At 37.8% G+C, this 21,638-nt stretch overlaps 1 protein-coding gene across 4 annotated transcripts in view; it reads left to right on the top strand.

The window, feature by feature from the left end:
- The window catches only part of Slc9a6 (solute carrier family 9 member A6), a 73,541-nt gene that overhangs the window by 22,153 nt on the left and 29,750 nt on the right, over window positions 1-21,638 (top strand). For all 4 annotated transcript variants that reach the window (XM_027433375.2, XM_027433376.2, XM_027433374.2 and 1 more), the window contains 8 exons: window positions 1,139-1,338; window positions 4,690-4,767; window positions 5,074-5,150; window positions 5,459-5,571; window positions 10,557-10,662; window positions 17,588-17,729; window positions 20,291-20,396; window positions 20,923-21,011. In XM_027433375.2, the coding sequence (XP_027289176.1) occupies window positions 1,139-1,338; window positions 4,690-4,767; window positions 5,074-5,150; window positions 5,459-5,571; window positions 10,557-10,662; window positions 17,588-17,729; window positions 20,291-20,396; window positions 20,923-21,011 (911 nt within the window). The remainder of the gene's footprint in view (window positions 1-1,138; window positions 1,339-4,689; window positions 4,768-5,073; window positions 5,151-5,458; window positions 5,572-10,556; window positions 10,663-17,587; window positions 17,730-20,290; window positions 20,397-20,922; window positions 21,012-21,638) is intronic.

Below are 21,638 nucleotides of genomic sequence, written 5' to 3'. Positions count from 1 at the left end.
TGATGTACAGAGCAAGTTCCAGAACATACTCCAAAGCCACACAGAGAAACCCTGTCTCAAAAAAAAATACAAAAAAAAAACAAAAACAAAAAAGGAACAAAAAGCTAGACTTTGGGGATAGGGCAGTACGAAGTAGTGTAACATTTTTGGAGCATTGAAAATGCTCTAGAATTAGTGGAGAGTGAATTATTCTTTGTGAATACACTAAAGAACACACTGAATCATCTAATTCAAAAGAATAAGCTTTATAGCATGAGAATTGTCTCAGTAAAACTGCCATTAAGCATCACAGTTTATCAGTACAGTTTTATAGAACCCAGAGAATTGTGTATATCTGAATATGTGTAGGAGTTAGACCTGTTTGCTGATCACATAGGCCCAGAATCAGGGCCTTTTCTCATGTATTGATTTTGAGGTGGATATTTTAAATTTTAATCCTGACCTTTCAGTAGTAGAAGAATTCAATTAATCTATAAATAGCATATTTACTTTGCCATTTATTAAATATATATTATTTGGAACCCTATGTGCTTTGGGAATAAACACAGGGAGCATATATGTTTATCTTGTTAACTGATGAATGGGGGATTTAGAAAAACGCATTTTAGTGGTCTTGGGCTTAAACCCAAGGAGGAGCACTAAAGAGACCAATGGCTATTTTCTTTCTTATTTGTAAATAGGGTCTCGTGAAACTCAGGCTATCCAGGTACTTACTATGTAGCCCAGGTAGGTTTGGGTTATAGGTTTGCACCAAATTTTCTAGGCTCAAAAAGAATACATTTCCAGTATGAGTGCATTGTCATCCTGATAATCTGTGTACAGGTAATTTGAAGATCTTTTCTCATTTAGTCACTTTCCCCATTGGTTATGTGTGTAATGACTTAGAAATGTGGTGGTCTGTGCTGTTACTCTGGGGCACATTTTCCTTCCTGTCCCAGTGGATTATGTGAAAATTGGACTTTTAGACATGTGAATTCAGTAATACTTTAAACTGTAATAGCATTTGGTCTAAAAATTGGTTCTGATCCACCAGGGACTCTCATCAGAAAATTTCTGTTCTTAATCTAGAGATAGGTATTGGGTACAAATAAGCAGTTTCTGTCTTCAAGAAGAGCTGATAGGGTTCTTTTATTTGCAGGTCTTTTGGTGGGCCTCGTGCTTCGCTATGGCATTCATGTTCCAAGCGATGTGAACAATGTGACTCTGAGCTGTGAAGTGCAGTCAAGTCCAACTACCTTGTTGGTCAACGTCAGTGGAAAATTTTATGAATATATGCTGAAAGGAGAGATTAGCTCCCATGAACTCAACAATGTTCAAGATAATGAGATGCTTAGGAAGGTAAGTTTTTACTTGAAGGGGATATTTGGATTTTTGAAAAGGTGTCTAATGAGCAGCTAGATGAATCTTAAGAAAAGAAATGACCTCTCTCTGTGTGTCTCTGTGTTTCTGTGTCCCTGTTTCTCTCTCTCTCTTCCCCCCCCTCTCTCTCCCCCTCCCTCCCTCCCCCCTCTCTCTCTTTGAGGCAGTATCTTGCTTTGTGGGCTGTCCTGGCACTTGCTGTTTAGACCAGGCTCATCTAGAATGTGTAGCAGTCCGTCCTATCTACTTTTCTACAAGTCTCTGCTTCCTTGGAGTTACTTGCATGCAGTACCTACTTTTTAGCTTGTGCCACTATGCCTAGCTACAATTTTAAATATTTAGAATAATAATTCTAAAATGTAATAAAACCTGTTAATAAATATAATGCTGTTTGGAGATGGATCTGTCTGTTTTTTCTTCTGCTACTGAATTCTTTTTTTGCATATATAATTTATTTTCATTTTATGTTCATTTATGTTTTGCCTGCATGTATGTCTGTGTGAGGGTGTCAGAAACCATGGAACTGGAATTACAGACAAGTGTGAGCTGCCACGTGGGTGCTGGGAATTGAACCCGGGATCTGTCTATGTTTTCTTTTTGTGATTAAGACCAAAATCTATAACTAACTCTCTTTACTTTTACTCTGTGTGTAATGTTTTAATGACTGACAGTGGTCAGGACTTGAGCTCAGAATGCATAAACATTCCTTCAACTTACAGATGGTCCTGTTGCTTAAGGGTACATTAATACATTGGGTTCATTTGGTTCTACCCGTGATCCCATCAATATTTCATTGAATTTTTTCTTGCCTTACTTGTATTCTAGACAAGCATAATTTAACCTTTCTTTGATTCCTAATCTAGCACAACTTCTGGGGCCCTAGTAAGAGCGTCAGGTATTGTACCATGCTTTGCATGGGAGGTTGGATTTCAGTCTCACTAGCTCTCAAGACTCCTGGTAATGCTTGCCTGCGTTCTGCTCACTTTCTCCCCTAAAGCTGCTCAGTACCACTTCACAGATTGCTCTGTTTTCACCCACTCTTTGTCTCCTGTCAGCAGCACTTGATTTGTATAGCCTCTTGATTGTATTCCTATCTTAGTGAGAGTTTTATTGGTGTGAAGAGATACCATGATCAGGGTGACTCTTTTTTTATTTGTTTGTTTTTCAAGACAGGGTTTCTCTGTATTGCTTTGGAGCCTTTCCTGGAACTTGCTCTGTAAACCAGGCTGGCTTTGAACTCACAGAGATCCATCCGCCTGCCTTTGCCTCCTGAGTGCTGGGATTAAAGACGTGCACCACCAATACCCAGCTCAGGGCAACTCTTATAAAGAAAAACATTTTCTTAAGGCTGGCTTACAGTTCAGAAGTTTAGTCCATTATCAGCATGGCAGGAAGCATAGCATTGTGTAAGTAGACATGGCTCTGGAGAAGTAACTGGGAGTTCTACATCAGTATGGGTAGGCAGCAGGAAGGGAGAGTGACATTGGGCCTGGTTTGAGGATTTGAGACCTCAAAGCCCACCTTTAGTAATATACATCCTCTAATAAAGCCACACCTACTCCAACAAGGCTACACTTCCTAATAGTGTAAGCCTATAGAGGGGCCATTTTCTTTCAAATCACAGTTCCTTTCTGTAATGGTTTTAAAATCCCTACAAACTTACTTTACTTTGCAACCAAAATACTTAGCAGCCATGGAAAAGTGCAGTCCTTAAAACTTCTAGTAAAGTAAGTTTTTTTTTTTTTTTTTTTTTTTTTTTTTTTTTAGCATGGTTAAGTGTATTGCTACATTACATTCATATCAAATTCTGCTGCAACCTTCAGAACACAAAGGGGGCTCTGCATTGTTAAAACAAGTAGGTTTTAGGGGCTGGAGAGATGGCTTAGAGGTTAAGAGCACTGACTGCTCTCCCAGAGGTCCTGAGTTCAATTCCCAGCATCCACATGATGGCTTACAACCATGGCACCATGAGATCTGGTGCCCTCTTCTAGCATGAAGGCATACATGCAGGCAGAACACTGCATACACAGTAAATAAAATAACTTAAAACGGAACAAGTAGGTTTTAAAATGACTGGGCTGTGAGGACTGGAAATTTTGAGTTGTATAAAAAGTTTTAACTAACTACAGTATTATCTTGTGTAGCTTTAGAGAGATTACCTGTGTACCAACTCGGTTTCCTTTTATCAACAATAAGTACAGCCCTGAATTTTGTTTCTGAATTTCGGTCTCTTATATAAAGCAAAATTATGTTTATCCATTTTCCACGTTTTAAGATTTTAAAAATTTATTATTTTTTTTGAGACAGAATCATGCTATGTAGCCTTGGCTGGTCTATTACTAAGTAGTTCAGGCTGACTTTGAGCTCACAGCAATTCTCCTGCTTCAGACCCTTCCCAAAATTCAGGGATTACAAGTGTGTATTATTTGTGTTTTAAGAATTTTTTTTTTCAAGACGGATTTTCTCTGTGTAGCTGTGGAGCCTGTCCTGGAACTTGCTCAGTCGACCAGGCTAGCCTCGAACTCACAGAGATCTGTCTGCCTCTGCCTCCTGAGCTCTGGGGTTAAAGGTATATGCCACCATTGCCTGGCGTGCTAAGAATTTTATGTAGTATTTCATATAGTTTCCATAGAAATGTTGTAATTTAGCCGGGCGTTGGTGGTGCATGCCTTTAATCCCAGCACTCGGAGGCAGAGGCAGGCAGATCTCTGTGAGTTTGAGGCCAGACTGGTCTTCAGAGCGAGTGTCAGGATAGGCTCCAAAGCTACACAGAGAAACCCTGTCTCGAAAAACCAAAAAAAGAAGAAATGTTGTAATTTATTATTCTAGCATTGTCACCCTAAATTTTGGTTGAGATGTAGGGCAACAACTATCTGGTAACACAAAATTTATTGTGTGCCTAAAACAGGGAAGTATGTTTTAGGCTCTCATTTGTCTCCCTCTTTTGTTGCCCTACACACACACACACACACACAGTGAAGAGAAAGATTACTGAATGAGAAAAGAATCTTAGCCTAGTGCATATTAATTAGGTTGTTAAAATCTAGAATATGTAAAGAACCATAGACCATAGAAACCCTCTAAAATCTATCCAATTAATAAATATGCTAATAAATAGTTATCAAAAGAAGAAATAAACATGGTCAATAAATAAAAAATGTTCATCAGCAGGGAAATGCAAATTTAAACTCTGACGTGAAGTATTTTGAAGCTGACACAGTAACACTCTTGCTGTTAACCAGTTTAACCTTAATCTTTTTCTTTTGATAGTTTGATAATGTAGTGAGATATTGTGAAGGAAATAATCTCAAAGAATCTGTGTTTTAACAGGTTACTTTTGATCCAGAAGTCTTTTTCAACATACTGCTTCCTCCTATCATATTTTACGCAGGTTACAGTCTGAAAAGGGTAAGTGCTTTTGCATTTCCTTTGCTTTGACCAGCCTTAAGTTCCCCATGCTTTGAAGGGTGTTAAATTGCCCATGTGCTTCTTAGTGCTTAGCACTTCAGAAACAGGCCATGTTTTCCAAGTCCTCCTTCCTTTTCTCCTTGTCTTTTTGAAATGGTGAAATTCATGCTGGTACGAGAATGCTTTCTCTTGACTGGCTTCTATAGAATGATGCTTTTACTGTTAGCAGAGCAAAGTGCAATAGAAAAATGTCCTCTGTCAGTACCAGTAGATATTCTAACAGAGCATAACTTCTTTTTTTGCCAGAGACATTTCTTCCGGAACCTTGGGTCTATCTTAGCATATGCCTTTCTTGGAACAGCGATTTCTTGTTTCGTTATTGGGTAAGAATGGAAGCTTGAGATGCCTCTTAGCCTTCAGATTATAATTCTAGAAGAACACCCGTTGACTTGCATTTGATTTATGTGTTACTGTAATCTCATATGTGTTTTGAAAACTTTTTCGGTACATATTAGTAATAAGTTGTTTGACTTTTCCTTAAACCCCAAGTATTAGCCATATTTAAATACCTGTTAATTCAATCCAGGTTACTCACAGAGCACTATAGTAGATTCCTTTTCTTATTTTTACTTTATCCTAACTTTTAAAATAATTGGTGTTTTTCTAATATAGGAATGTGTTTATTGTACAGGTCCATAATGTATGGCTGTGTAACCCTGATGAAAGTGACTGGACAGCTCGCTGGAGATTTTTTCTTTACGGATTGCTTGCTGTTTGGTGCCATCGTATCAGCCACGGACCCAGGTATGCTCTAGGAAAGGAGCTGAAGTGCTGCAGTTGCAGTTTCCAGTCAGAGCACATGTGGATGCTCCTTTGAGGGTTACAATCAGGATTGGGTTCTTCACTAGCACTCTGCTTCCCAACTGTGCTCGAGTAAACAATTCTTAATTCCTTTTGGTTTAAGCACAGATCTGCTTGTTTTACTGTTTTTTGCATTTGCCTATAAATGTTTCATACATTGATGCTGTTCTGATTAGAGCTATTAAATATTTTCTTCAGAAATTTAAATTGGTCTTTATACCCTAGTGATTGAATATAGGAAAAGAAAAACTAGGTTATAATTTTTTAAAAATTGATTGAATACTTCCTTTTGCATTTCTACACAACCATTTCTCTAAAAACCTCCTGTTTATATTCAGCTATTTACGTTATACAATAGAAAAGAATTTTTTTTGAGACAGGATCTCATGTAGCCCAGGCTGACAAGCTGGCCTCTAACTCACTAGGTAGCTAAGGATAACCTTGAGCTTCTGATCTTGAACTTGTCCTAATTTCCTGAGTGGTGGGATGATTGGAGTATGCCATCATGCCTGCTTTATGCAGCACTGGGGATCGTGCACAGGGCTATGTGCATCCTTGGCATGCACTCTAATTTTTTGTTCTTTTGAGACATGATCTCTCAGTAGCCTAGGCTAGCCTCAAATTCATGACAGTCTTCTACCTTAGCCTTGCACATGCTGTGATTGCAGGCATAAGCTACCATGCCTAACTAAGTAGCTTTAAAATGGTTGCTATATGGCAGGTATGCTGATAGGGTAGTCCTCAGTATATTAAAGAGTGCTTGTTATAAAATTGGCCTATGGCTATGAAATTATTCCATTATTGACAAAGCTTGCTTCTTTGTGATTTCAGTGTCAGATCTCTAAGAATTTGTGTTAGTTAATGAATTTAATTGCTAATGAAGTGAAAAACTTTAAATGTAGTTTGGCAAACTAACAGCTATTTTCAAATGAAGAATTTGTAGAAAATTTAGAAGTAAATGGTCAGGGTAACCATCCAGAATATATAAAGAGTTCAGTAAGCTCAACACTAAAAGAATAAGTAACCCAAGCATTATGCTGTTTGATGAACTGATAAGAAACTCCTCCAAAAATGTACAAATGCCCAATAAGCACTTTTTAAAAAAATGTTCAAAACTTCTAGTTGTTAGAAAAACGAAAATCAAAACCCCAGCCAAGATGTCTATCATCAAGGAAACAAATAAAAACCTATGTTGGTTAAGCTGTGGGATGGGTAGAGGAACTCTTGCTGGATGTGCTGGCTTATGCCTGGAATTCTAGCATTGGAGAAGCTGAAGCAGGTGGATTGCTGTGAGTGTGAGGATAGTTTGGGCTGCAGAGTAAGAGCCTCGAGAAAAGAGAAGCTTATATGCTATTGGTAGGGGATGTAAAGTAGTTCTCAACCACTGTGGAAATCAGTATGGGAATTACTAAACAAATAAACAACTAGTATATGATCCAAATATATTGCCCTTATGTATAAGGAATATAAATCAGCATATTGCAAATATACCTGCACACCCATGTTTATAGTAACACTATTCATAGTAGCATGCTATAGAATCAGCCTGGGTGCCCATCTACAAATAGATGACAAAGAAATATATACATATGGATGCATACATAAACACGGGTGGAGTTGGTATTTTTTTTTTTTTGTAAAGAATACAGTTGTGAGCCGGGCGTTGGTGTCGCACGCCTTTAATCCCAGCACTCAGGAGGCAGAGGCAGGCGGATCTCTGTGAGTTTGAGGCCAGCCTGGTCTACAGAGCGAGTGCCAGGATAAGCTCCAAAGCTACACAGAGAAACCCTGTCTGGAAAAAACAAACAAACAAACAAAGAATATAGTTAGGCAATTATGTCATTTCAGTGTGTGGAACTGGAAATCATGTTAAGTGAAATAAACCAAACTAAAAAAGACAAATTTCACATATTTTTCTCTCATGCAAAATAAGATTTAGAAAAGAAAAACCATGCGGGGAGGTGTGGGGGGCTAGAAATAGGGAAGGGAGGGGAACCTTTGGTTAAAATGTAAAAACAAAGAAAATGCATGGAAATAGAAGGGAAACTATTTGGAAAGAGAGAGGGAACCAGCTGATTAGAGGCACAAGTAATGGTAGTGGGATGAATATGATCAATGTAATATATGTGTATGTATGTATGTATGTATGTATGTATGTATGTATGTATGCATGCATGCTTGCATATATGTATGTATGTATGTATGTATGTATGTATGAAAAAACCATAGTGAAAGCCATTAGTTTATACAATTAATATATAATAATAAAAGTAATTGGGAAGCATAGCAACAGACTAAAGGGTTTTGCTCTGATTTGTTTGGTGTTGGGAGCTTTGCTCATGGTAGTCAAGTGCTTTGTCACTAACCTGTGTCTCTATCCTCTAGACTGAAGGTTTAGAACCAGGGGTCAAAGTTTTCTTTTACTACTAGTTAGGATTTGATAGCGGTTTGTTTTGTTTCAACTTTTGCCCTTGTGAGTTAATCATCTTCTTTAATTATCAAAGAGCACAACTGAAGCAAGTGTCCTAAGGTTATCTTTGGATTCCTTCCTTAACTCTGATGACACAGAAAGGAGAAAAATGTGTTCCATATGCTGTGAGAGATAATTCTAAACGATTACTCAGGGCTCACTAGGCACAATGGCACATGCTTGTAATCTCAGAAAGTGGAGGCAGGGATTTAAAGAAATTGTGTCCAGCCTGGGCTATCTTGTGAGACTTTGTTTCAAAATGAATAATTTAAAAACCAAATGAACAAACAAAAAGAGTTCCCAGAGGGACATTTCAGACAGATATTTGTATAGTTTAATATTTTTATTTTTGTAGTGCTGTGGATAGAAGAATGTACGGACTCATGTACACTAGGCAAGCATTCCATGACTGAGCCATTGCCTAATCCCCCATGTTTTTGAGTTTTGATACAGGACCTTGCTAAGTCCCTAAGGTTGGCCTTTAACTTACTCTATAGCCCAGGCATTTCTTGAACTTGGTATCTCCCTGCCTCAGCCTCTGGAGTATTTGGCACTACATGTTTGTGCCACACAGGTTTGCCTTAGTTTATCATTTTGTTTTGTTTTCTTTGATATGTAGTTCAAGGTGGGCTGATCATCATAGCCCAAGTTGGCCTCCAGCTAATGGTATTCCTTCTGCCTCAGCCTTCCAAGTACTGAGTTTATAGGGGTGAGCCACCACACCTAATTATAGCTTACATTTAAAAAAACTGATACCATATTGATTGTTTCTTTATAGATGCACTGAGCCTGTCCCTTATGTTTTTCAAGAAGCCAGTGGTCTCAGGTGTCCTTATCTTTCAATAGAAGTAGGCACCTTGACCTTTCTAAGGATCGAACTGGCAACATTACTTCAACCTTCTGGTTTTGTTTTAGTTGGAGTATTGCTTGACTACCTTTTGTTTATATAAAGTTTGGCAGATTTCTATTTTAGATTATGTAGGTACTTTCTCTAGTTCTATTATGTTGTGTTATCTTTCTAGAAGTTTGAGCTGTAGGTCCTCTATTCAAAATTTGACAGTATTTTCCACTCCCTTTTCTTTCTTCTGGTAACCTTTATAAAATCGTATTTGGGGGGATGGAGAGATGATTCATCAGTTAAGAGCATTAGCTGCTCTTGCAGAGGACCCAGGCTCAGTTCCCAGCACGAACATGCTGGCTCACAACTATCCCATTCCAGAGGATCCAATGCACTCTATGGCTTCCATCTGTACCAGGAACTCACATGGTACACAGACATACATGCAAACAAGACACCCCTACACATATAATAAAACAATAAAATAAAACTCCCCCAAATAATTTTTCTTTAAAAGATTTAACCTTTTCTTCTTTATTTTACATATAAGTTTGTTTTGCATGCATGAATGTCGGTGTACCATGTGCATGCCTGGTGTTCAAGGAGGCCAGAAGAGGTTGTCAGGTTCCATGGAAATAGAGTTAGATACTGTTTTGATCCTCCACATAGTTGCTGGGAACTGAGTTCTGGTTTCCTGGAAGAAGAGCCAGTGCTCTCAACCACCAAGTCACTTCTCTGGCCCCCAGTTTTTCTTTGTTTTTCAGAATTTCATGCATGTATATATAGATATATGACATCTGCATTTTGGTATGTTTGCTCCCATGTTTTTCAATGGAAATTATATCTTTTAAAACACAAGCTTTTGTTTTTTATGTTTCCTATTTGAAAATTCTCTAGTTTCTGGCTATATTAATTTTCACATCTGCTTCGATTTATTTAATGGATAAGCAATATGTGACCCAGCAGTGAAAATTCCAATCTAACTTATCAGTCTTATCTGATTTTCTAAAAATTCTAATATAATCGTTTCCCCAAAAGAAGGGAATGTTGTGTTTTCTATCCTTCTTTCCCTGCAATATCCTGATAGTTGGATTCTTCATCAGTTAAATATGGCAGCTGTTATTCTGTTCATAAATCTTATGCCAACCAGAAAGCTAAAGTTGTGTTTTCATTTCCTAAGGTCTTTACTAAACTTGGTATGGTTTCAATTTGCAAGTTAAACAGAAGTGAGTTGTAAAGCTCCAATGGAGAAGGACTATTTACAGAAAGAGATGCTTTTCATATTTTCTTCTTAATAAAGATTAATTGCTACATAATCTATAAGAAATTCTGAATATATTCTTTATAGAAAATAAATTTACAACACTAGACTCTTCAAATTTGCATGAAGACTGTAGGGCAGCTCAGGACTTCAAGATTATTTTCAGCTGTTTTGAGAAAGGTAGCATTGCATGTACCCAATTAAGAACAAATATTGTCAGAAAATTACTAAAATTTTAATTCAATAAGAGAATATTAGAAAGGAAAACATCAGTTTCCAAATACTGCCTAACAGCTATTGAGAGACATCTGCTGTGTTTGTGATGTCTAAGTATTCTTCTGATTCTTTGTTTCTACTAGTGACTGTTCTTGCCATCTTCCATGAGCTTCAAGTTGATGTTGAACTCTATGCTCTTCTCTTCGGTGAAAGTGTCCTCAATGATGCTGTTGCCATAGTGCTGTCCTCGTGAGTGTTGATTTTCTTTTTATATCCTGAAAGGTCCATGCAAGGGTACTAGCTGCTAAAAGTCAGTTATTGAATAAAGTACATTATGAACAGAAGTATTTGGAGCAGAGTTTTTCCTTCCTCTGGCAAGAACGTACATTTTATGGATAACTTGGAAAATTGCATGGAAAAAAATGAAAGAAAATTGCTGTATTTTCTTATCATATAAAAATAATCCCTATAAAAATTCCAGGACATTCCTTCTACTGTTTTTTTTTTGTTTGCCATGCCATGTCATTTTACTGTCTATAGTTTTATTATCTGTTTTAACATTATAAAGATACATTTTTACTTAGGCTCAAGTTTTGAATTCAAAATTACATGAAAAGGTTTGTATAGAAATTCTGTTCTTTGCCAGGCAGTGGTGGCACACACCTTTAATCCCAGCACTTGGGAGGCAGGAGCAGGCAGATCTCTGTGAGTTCGAGGCTAGCCTGGTCTACTGAGCTAGTTCTAGAACAGTGAAGGCTACACCGAAAACCTCTGTCTTGGAAAACCAAAAAAGAAAAAAATAGAAAGAAAAGAAAAAAAAGAGAAATTGTGTTTTTATTCTCTAACTCTTGTTTTCCTAGCTCCTTGGGGCTGTTTAATAAAAAGTTTTTTTTATGTCTTACTATTTCTTCAAATCCAGGCACAGATATGGATATAGTTTTTATTTGACTTTTATTTCTGTTTTTATTTTTAATTTTTGGCAGTTTGGGGGATTGAACCTATAGCCTTGTGCATGTTAGGCAAGTGCCCCAGCACTGAACTACATCCCCAGCCACTCAATTTTTATTTTGAAAGTAGCTTATTCTAGGTGTATTCTAGCAATATTTTCACATCAAAACAATTTCTTATTCTTTGCATCTTTGTGGTATTCCCTGTGAACTTCATTGTAATTCTTTTTTTTTCTCAATCTCTTACTACTGACTATTTGAAGAATTTTCAGTCCTTTGCTTTCCCCAAGGAAGTTACAGTGTTCAACCTAGAACTTTATTTTTCACAGGTATAGGTGTATGGTAGAATAAATTCTTGGAAGTGACGAGATTTGTGGTTGCTTTAAAGCACAAATGCAATTTTAGTTTTATTTGATATTGGTAGACTGCCAGTCAGAAGATTGTATCATTTTAAACTTCAACCACCATGATCTGAGAATATCTTTTTCCTTGGAGCTTCCCCAGTAAACTATTAGTCCAGCTTTTATATTTTTGCCAGCTTGGTAATTGAGAAAATATATTATATTTGAATTCATGTTTTTCTTATTTACCATCTGAGAAATATTTTCTTATTTGCCATCTGAGAAATATTTTATCCTAGATGTGTTAAATACACTTTTCTTGATGATAATTCTTGAATGAATAAATGCCTTTTGTATAATGATAGAAATTGCTATACATGTTGTTTTCTTGATGATAATTCTTGAATGAATAAATGCCTTTTGTATAATGATAGAAATTGCTATATGTGTTGTTACAAGGTATTTGCAGATGGAAGATGTTCTGCACCCCTGAGGAACTCACTTTTTTATACTTTATTCATTCTTTTAAATCTCATTTTACATTCCAACCACAGTTCTTCCTACCCCCTCCTCCCGTTCCCTCCTCTCCCCTGCCAGCCCTCCCCCAGTCCACTTCCCACAGATGAAGGCTACCATGAAAAGTCAACATAGTCTGGCACAACAGGGTGAGGCACGTCAAGCCCCTCTCCCATGCATTAAGGCTGAGCATGGCATCCCACCAAAGGGATTGGGCTAGCTCATGTACCAGGTTTGTGTTGTGGTCCTACTGCCAGGGGCCCCTTACATAGTCCAAGCTGCACAGCTGTCTCCCACATACAGAGGGCCTAGTTTGGTCTCCTGGAGTCTCCACAGCTGTGAGTCTAGAGTTCATGTGTTGAGGAACTCATTGTTAACTATGGACATATGTAATCATGTAGGCAAACACCTTCACCTTATACTAAAACTTGCTGCGGGCAAGAAGAAAAAGCCCTTCACATTTTCTCTTTACTTTAATCTCTCTCTTCAACTTCTACTTTGTTAACTATAATAGAGTTGTAAGTCATGGAGTCTGTTTTGCACAGCCTGACTATCACTGTTGACTTACTGCACAGTGGGAAATTACCCTTTCAGAGATATAGCACTAATCTGTTCAATGAGGTGGATAGCAATATTTTAAAGTTCAAATCCTTTTTTTGTGAATGCTCTATGTGTAAATGTTACTTCCTTCCCTGCTGTGTGTATTGGCAGAATTTTTAGAACAGAATTAAAAATGAAACCTAATGGCTATAACTAATATTGATGCTGATGTTAAATGTGAGTATCTTCAATGATGATCAGTGCAAAGTAAAAGTTGCATGCTATATAAAAGGAGGAATAGATGGATAGTGTAATGTAATTTATGTATTTTAGAAACATGAAATGATAAAGATCATTAAACTTCTAGTATATAAATACATGTGAGACCCCCCAGTCCTAAGTGATTATCCTAGACAATCATTTTACTGTTTAATCATCCACTGATAAGCATTCCTTTTTTTTGCTCTAATGAGTTGAATCCAAAAAATTTTTGTTCTGTTCTGTTACTATCTTAAACTGTTGTTCAGCAAGCCTTACATTTTCTGTTAATAAAGTAACCCATTTCCTGTAACATTAGCATATGACCAGTGTTAAGAAAAGTGAATACATCGGAAACATTTGAGCTTTGGTGGTGAAGAAATATATTTAAAAGAAAAGACTTTTCCATAGATGTTCTCACAAAGGGCCACACTTCTCCTATTGCAGCCTTTCTGAAACTGGGTTCTGGGAGTGAATGAAGCCTTCTAGAAAACAATTTGAATGATTTCTTTCTTAATTTTCTTAAGGATAATACATAGCTAGTATCTTTCTGAATTGTTAAGCTAACTCATGCTATCTGTGCTGCAGTCTTCACAGGAGGTATCATTACAACAGGGAGCTGTTAGCTATAGATGTGTCTTGATGGAGCTGAGCAGATAAGTTCCTGCCCCCAAATGAGAGGGAAAGCAGTTGTGTTGCTCAGCCATGGAAAGTTACTAGATGGAGGTATTCAATGGTATAGTGGCAGTCTTTTCGCATTCACCTTGAATGCGTTTCAAAGGAATTGAAGTATACTCTATTTGTATTGCATTCCCTTAGTTTGATTATTGTTGTTTATATTCTATAAGGCAATTTTGTGGGGAGGGATGCCTTCTGGAAGAATTGTTTGACAATTAACATATTAAGCCAACCGTTTAAGACTTATAAAATTATTTTGGAACTTGTTTCTGTTTTGTAGGAGCCAATTCTCTCTTTCTACCATGTGGGTTCCAGGAATTGAACTCAGGTTATCAGGCTTGACAGCAAGTGCCTTTACTCACTGAGCTATCTTGTTGACCCCAAAGATACACTTTAAAGTAAAATTTCTAGGCCAATGGCTATAACCTTTTTTAAAGTGAGCAACATTGCCATATTTCTCTCCAGAAATATGTTTTGGAGGCTGTTTTGGAAGCACTTGATCAGCACAAAAAAAGAATTGTAGATACAGTAATCTCTGTTCCCATGAAAATAGTACAAAGGAATAGACCAAAATATGTAGAAGTTACAAAGATATTCTTTCATGCTGCTGTGGAAACAAATATTAGGAGCAGGTTTTGAAAGTCCAGTTTGTGTTTTTATTTTTGTCATACAGGAATAAAAAAATCGGGGCCTTTTGCATGCCTTTTGTATGCTAGGCAAGTGCCCTGTTACTGAACTTTATCACCAGCCTCTAGAAGCAACTTTTAAAGTCTAGCAATGGCCAAATGGTTAAATAAATTATGCCTCTAATTGTAGGTGGAAGTTTCTGTCCCTACCAGTCCCACAGCAATTTAGTACCAAATAAACACATAGAGGCTTATATTAATTGTTAACTGTTTGGCCAATGGCTCAGGCTTTTTATTGGGTAGTTCTCTCTTAGTTATTAATCTATTTCTATTAATCTGTGTATCTCCACATGGTCTTGACTTACTGGTGAAGCCGGGGTTTGTTGCTTCCTTGGCAGCTACATTGTGTCTCACTCAAGATTCACTCTCTGTGTTCCTCTTCCCAGAATTCTCCTAGTCTCATAGCCCAGCCTATACTTCCTACCTGGCTACATCCTGCCTGTCCATTGGCCAAAACAGCTTTATTCATCAATCAATAAGAGAAACATATTTTCATAGCATACAGAAGGACATCCCTCATCAGCTAATACCATTTTAAATTCTTAAATATCTTGGTTTTGTAATTCATGTTTCATTGTTCATTGAAGAAGCAGAGTTCAAAACCATGGGCTGGTATATAGCACAGTTGATAGACTTTTTGCTTAGTACATGTGAAGTGCTGGGTTCTATCCCTAGTACAGCATTAAAACTAGACATGGCAATGTGCAGGCAGAACACTGTATATATAATAAATAATTTTTTTTAAAAAAATTGGGCATGGTGGTTCACACCTGTATTCCCAGCACTTGGCTGGTGAAGGCAGAAAGATAAGTAAGTCAAGGTCATCCTCATCTACACAGCGAGTTCAAAACCAGCCTAGAGTACTTACTGAGCTATGACTCATAATGAATTCAAAACATTATGCATGTAACAAAAGAAAATAAATGCAGAAGGTTAATAAGATACATCTGTTAAGGCAGTAGATGATGGGGGTGATTTTCCCTTGAGCCATATGTTGCATTAATATTAGGATGTTTGAAATGTATTCATGTAAATATTTATGTACAAGATGGAATGTGCCCTGATATGGAAAAAGATGAGGCAAGATTTTTAACCCAGAGACCAGCATTTGCCCAAAACAGAAGACACAAGCCCATCATATTTTCCATATGTTGTTCATTTTAGTGATTAAAGACTAAAATCATGATTAGTGTAAAACTGGAATTTATACTAATCCAAAAAGAGCAACCCCAGGAGGCAAAGCATACATATTATATTTCATTCAATATTTTGAAAAAAATTATCAAAGAGGATGAAGGTTGCTGTAAAGAAGTATGTTTTCCCTCCTGTAAAATGTATTTTAATGTTATATAGCATAATCATATCATGCTTGTAGGTGGAGTTTTTCTGTCCTGCCAGTTAGTTCTGTCCCACCAGCCAGTTCCCCAAATAACCACACAGAGACTTATTATTATAGCTGTTCGACCAATAGTTTAGGCTTGTTATGAGCTAGCTCTTACAACTTAAATAAACCTATTTCTAGTCCTTTACTTGCTGCCGCATAGCTCATGGCTTGTTACCTCATTTTGTACACATCTTGCTTCCTCTGTGTCTGGCTGGCAACTTCTGAGACTCCACCCTTCTTCCCAGTGTCCTAATCTGGCTCTTCCACCCAATCTCTTTCTGCCAGTCAGCGCTTTATTAACCAACAAGAGTAATACATATTTATAGTGTACAAAGATTGTTCCACAGCACACACTTACAATGCTGTAACTTTTGTGTAAAATTATTGTGCTATTAAAGGCCATTTCACATTTATCAAAACAATATATACTCTTTTAGTTCCAAAGTGATCTGGTTACTTTGAGCATTTAAACACAAATGGGTAAAATTTCAATTCAGATTGAATGTTAAAAATTTCTTAATGCTGTTACTAGAAATTGATGTTGTGATTTAATAAAATAGGTACTAATTAGGAAATTATACTTTGGTCTTATGTTATTTAACAGTTTAACCTGGGAAATATAAAATAACTTGTAATACATGATATAGGTAACATACTTTTTAAAGCCTTGAACCAGCAAATAATTGTAAGCTTGAGGTGAATTCATCATGTTCTTAGTAATGTGTTTTTCTTCCTCTTCTTTGACATGACTTGTATAATGTCTTTGAGTCTGTACTTTTTTTTTTGGTTTTTCAAGACAGGGTTTCTCTGTGTAGCCCTGGCTGTCCTGGAACTGTAGACCTGGGGTCTATTTCCTGGGGTGACTGTTATAAAAGAAGCTCTTTTTAGAGCAGGTTTGGAACTTGAATTCAAAACAGTGAGTGTTCATTTTAATTGCTTGGCTTGGCTTGGTTCAGAGTGACTGTTTCTTAAGTTGAGAGTAGAGAGGATCCAGCTAGGTATGTCCAAATTATTCCAGAGTGGAACCTAATTCCTTGGAAAGACTTTTGAGCCCATTTGCCTAAAGAAGTCTGTTTTAATTAGTGAATACATATTAGGCATTTGACCCATTTGGCATTTTAAAAGTTGGAAAAAAATCTTCCATTTTCCCTTCATTTTCCCATAAGAGGAACCACATGCACTAGGGTTGAACATTGAGTAATGTTCTTTATATTTTTATGCCTCTGCAGGAAACAAGTAGGATTGCTTTGTTTGTTTTGATTAGGGCTTTGAAGTACTCAGAACAAATAATTCTTAAACATAATCTCCCCCCCTGTCTCTGTCTCTGTCTCTGTCTCTGTCTCTGTCTCTCTCTCTCTCTCTCTCTCTCTCTCTCTCTCTCACACACACACACACACACACACACACACACACACACACACACACACACGGGTGGGGTGAGGGATGTGGGTATATCTGTTTTGAGGATGAAGATGCTGGATACAGCTTTTAAATACAGGCCTTTACAATGGCCTGCTCTTGAAAGCTATACTTCCTTGCTAACTGTATATACTGCAGGATTTTTTGTAGCCTTTTGTAATTCACATACAAATAGTTGGGGGTCTCTTTCTTTTTCTTATTTTGTCATTAAAGTTCTATACTAGAAAATGCTTCCATTTTTTGTTGTCGATACAGGTTGTCACTGTGTAGTCCTAGAACCGTAGCTCCTCCTGCCTTAGCCTCTCAAATGTTGAGGTTACAGGTGTGTGCTGTCATCCAGATTTGGATAATATTTAAAAAGTAAAAGTTGCTACTAAAATTGAGAGCAGTCTTGTCCTTTTGTAGCTCAATAGTGGCATACCAACCAGCTGGAGACAACAGCCATACCTTTGATGTCACGGCCATGTTCAAATCTATTGGAATCTTCCTTGGGATCTTCAGTGGATCTTTTGCAATGGGTGCTGCTACAGGAGTGGTGACAGCTTTAATATCCTTTTATTATATTACTTTTTTCTTTTTAACTTATTGAGGTAGCATAATGAGGCATGGTTTTTCCTAGTTCCATAACTAGAATTGCTTTTATATTTACTAATCTTTTAACAAAGAAGTTTTTATGAAAACATGAAGCAAAAGTCTTTGTAAATATGTCACTTAACAAATTCCATTGTTTTGCATAGGCTCAGTGCCTTAAAATGTGTGTGGGGAGCAGGGTCTCATGTGTTTAATGCTGGCCTTGAATCTGCTATGGAGCTGAGGATGCCTGGGAAGTTTTGATCCTCCTGTCTCTTCCTCCCAAGTTCAAGGAATATAGGCATACACTACCATACCCAGTTTATGCAGTGTTTATGCTTAAAGCCAGAGCTTTGTGCATGCCAGGCAAGCCTTCTACCAACTGAACTGTATCCCCACACCTCACCCCTCCTTTTGTTTTTAATTTACTTTTACATATATGCCTGTTTTACCTGTATGTATTTCTGTGCACTATGTGCATGCATGATGCCTGCAGAGGCCAGAAGACAATGCTGGATGCCTTAGAACTGGAGCCACTACAGATGTGGGTGCTTGGAGCTGAATCCAGATCCTCTGCAAGAGCGGACAGTGTTGTTAACCACTTAGCCATCTCTGTAGCCCCTATTACTATTTTTGAGACTGGATCATATTATGGTAGTCCAGGCTGCCCTCAAATTCATGATCTTTCTGCTTTAGCCTACTGACTGCTACAAGTGTTGTTATGTACCACAATGCTAAACTGCCCCTAAGCTGTCACTGTCAGAGTCTTTGACTAGATACAACTATCCATGAGAGGATCAATTTTAAAGTTATAGATTAAATTGGTGTGAAGTAAGTAGACTCCCCAAAGTCTATGGGTAATTTGTGCTGCTGGTCATCTTTGTCACGTTTCTCTCCTTGCTTAATAGAAAAAACTGAAAATGTGTGATTCCTGTGTGAGCACATATACATGTTCATCCTGTCTTTCTCCATTACAACTTTTGTTCACCTGGCTTGGGAGCAAAAAAGGACCTGAGTTGTAGTCCTGATACTGTCAGTAGCTAGCCATGGGAAATACAGGGCAAATGATTTGTATATTCATTCAGGAGACATTGTAGCACCCAATCAAAGATAAGACAAGCATGGCCCCTCCCTTGCAGACACAAATATGATAGAGGTTTTGATATTTGAACGTTGGATCTCAATATACGATAGTGGAAGGCTGGGAAAATTGAGTAGGACTGGATAAGCCCCAAAGTTTCTGTTATGCTTATGAGTGTGTGTGAGTGTATGACATATCTGTGCAGGTGTCCACAGAAGCCAGCAGAGGATGTTGAATCCCCTAGAGCTGAGTTCCAGGTGGTTGTAAGCCACCCTCACAACCCAACTGAGGTCCTTTGGAAGAACATCAAGTGTTGTTAACCACTGAGCCATCTCTCTAGCTTCATCCAGGTATAAATTTTTGTTGTTGTTGTTTTTTGAGACAGGGTTTCTCTGTGGCTTTGGAGACTGTCCTGGAACTAGCTCTGTAGACCACGCTGGTCTTGAACTCACAGAGATTCTCCTGCCTCTGCCTCCCGAGTGCTGGGACTAAAGGAGTGTGCTACCCCTGCCTGGCTCAGGTAGAAATCTTTTAAAACACTTTCATGTAAAATACATGTGTGATTCTCTTTCAATACTCTCGGTTTTATGCTGGAAGAGAGTACATTCATGGCCTTTTTGGGGGGTTGTTTTTTCAGACAGGGTTTCTCTCTGTTAACAGCTCTGGTTGTCCTGGAACTTGCTTTGTAGACCAGGCTGCCTTCGAACTCATAGAGATCCTCTGGCCTCTGCCTCCCAAATGCTGGGATTAAAGGCATGTGCTACCATGTCCATTTATCATCCATGGCTTTTTAACTGAAGAGCAGTAAAGGGATTTTTGAAGGGAGCCAGTACAGGCTGTATCTCCTCTCTGGTATAAGATCCTCGGGGTTAGGAAGTGTAACTTATTTATTAATTTTATTAAGGAGCTAGTTCATGAACTGACTCTAGATTCTAGCCCTGGATTTGTCACAACTTGGCACAGGTTCTTCCACTGTCACTTGACATATACTTTTTTAGATTACTATAAAGGAGTAAAGTACCTCAGTTTCTTATTCGTGGGATGGATGCTTTATATCGCAAATGAGTTAGAAGATCAAAAAATGTGAAACTCCATGGAAACTACATGTTTCTATGAATGCAAATTGTAAACATGGAAAGTGTCTTGTTTTGGGCCACAGGTTAATAGAGTTTTGGCATGGTTGTGCCTTATCTGTCTGTCTTTTATTGTGTGTTTTCTGGCAGAGTATATCATACGCATAAATCAGTAGGAACATCTAATTTGTGAGATTTTCTCACTGATAGAGCAGCTCCATAAGATCTCATTCTAAGAATTTACCATTTTACTTTGTGTCTTTTATGCTAGAGAGGCTCAAGAGACCTTCCCTAACTTTCATGACTACCTTGAATTGACTATTATTTTCCTAGTCATATTTGTGTGTTATTATGAGATCTTGTTACCAAGCTTAACAGTCTTACGTGACAAAGTTCACCAAGTTGCGGGAGTTCCAGTTGCTGGAGACAGGTCTGTTCTTCTTGATGTCCTGGAGTACCTTCCTTTTGGCCGAAGCTTGGGGTTTCACAGGTAGGTGACTTTCTTTGCATTGTAAGCCCCAGTGAGGAGTGACTTTCTTTCCCAAGTGAACCAACTCTTTTAGTGTTTAAACATCCTTGTTATGGTTGGGAGTTGGGATGGAGATTTGAATGCAAAAAAAAAAGGCTTTCTTTTTTTTAAGGATTTATTATTTATTTATTTATTTGTTTATTTGTTTATTTATTTATTTATGTGTATGAGTTCTCTATCTGCGTGTATGACTTTATGCCAGAAGAGGGCATCAGATCCAATTATAGATGGTTGTAAGCCATCATGTGGTTGCCAGGAATTGAACTCAGGACCTCTGGAAGAGCACTCAGTGCTCTTAATGTCTGTGCCATCTCTCCAGCCCATAAAAAGTATTTTTCATGCAAGTAATTGGTTCCTCCCAACAAAATAAGTCAAAGTAAATGAAATGTTAACATCATGTGTAGAATCTACTTCTGTAAAATAAGAGACTTGGTGTAAAACTTAGGATCTGTCCTTTTGTGTGAATTGGACTTTTCTGTCTTTGCAGGTGTGGTTGCAGTGTTGTTTTGTGGCATCACACAGGCACATTATACATACAATAATTTGTCCACAGAGTCTCAGCATAGAACGAAGCAGGTAAGAGAAAATTTATACTTGGTGAATAAAATTTTCCTCCTCTTCCATAACAAAAGGTTTTATTTTTCAACTTAAATATCTGTGATCATTCCAAGGTGATGTCTTCTCTTCCACTGACTCTAGAAAAAAATGGGACTGGCAGGTTGCAGGGTAGCAGCTTCTAGGGCAGCACTCGGTCAGCAGAGTAACCGGAGGGTGTTAGGATTGAACTTCCGAAAACTAGTCAGTTGGCTTCCCCTTCTCTTAGTATCTTCCTAATTTAGTGGCTGCTGAGAGGACCGATTTGAAGGCCCACTCTGACTTGATCAGAGTTTCTGTTGTGTAGCGCAAAAGAGATTGACTTCTTATCTAATTTGCTGAGCTATACAGGGACTAAGCTTCCTGCACTCTTCATTCAGGCTCTGTAATACTGCTGCTTCCAGGAGCCTCAGGGGACTGTCATTGACTGGGCACTGCATGAACAGGCTACCTGAAAAGAATTCTGAAGGAATTAGGCATATCATTTTCCCGTCTTAGGAGATATTTAAGAGCAATTAATAAACAAAATGTAATGTCTACAATAGGGCATACTTGATAACTGTAGTGAGAACCAGGAACTTCCAGTTTTGCAGAAGGCTAGAAAAGGTG

This window comes from Cricetulus griseus, chromosome X (genome assembly GCF_003668045.3).
Source record: "Cricetulus griseus strain 17A/GY chromosome X, alternate assembly CriGri-PICRH-1.0, whole genome shotgun sequence".
NCBI lineage: Eukaryota > Metazoa > Chordata > Mammalia > Rodentia > Cricetidae > Cricetulus > Cricetulus griseus.
The sequence above is the reverse complement of the archived record's forward strand: the minus strand, read 5'-3'. Positions and strand labels throughout refer to the sequence as shown.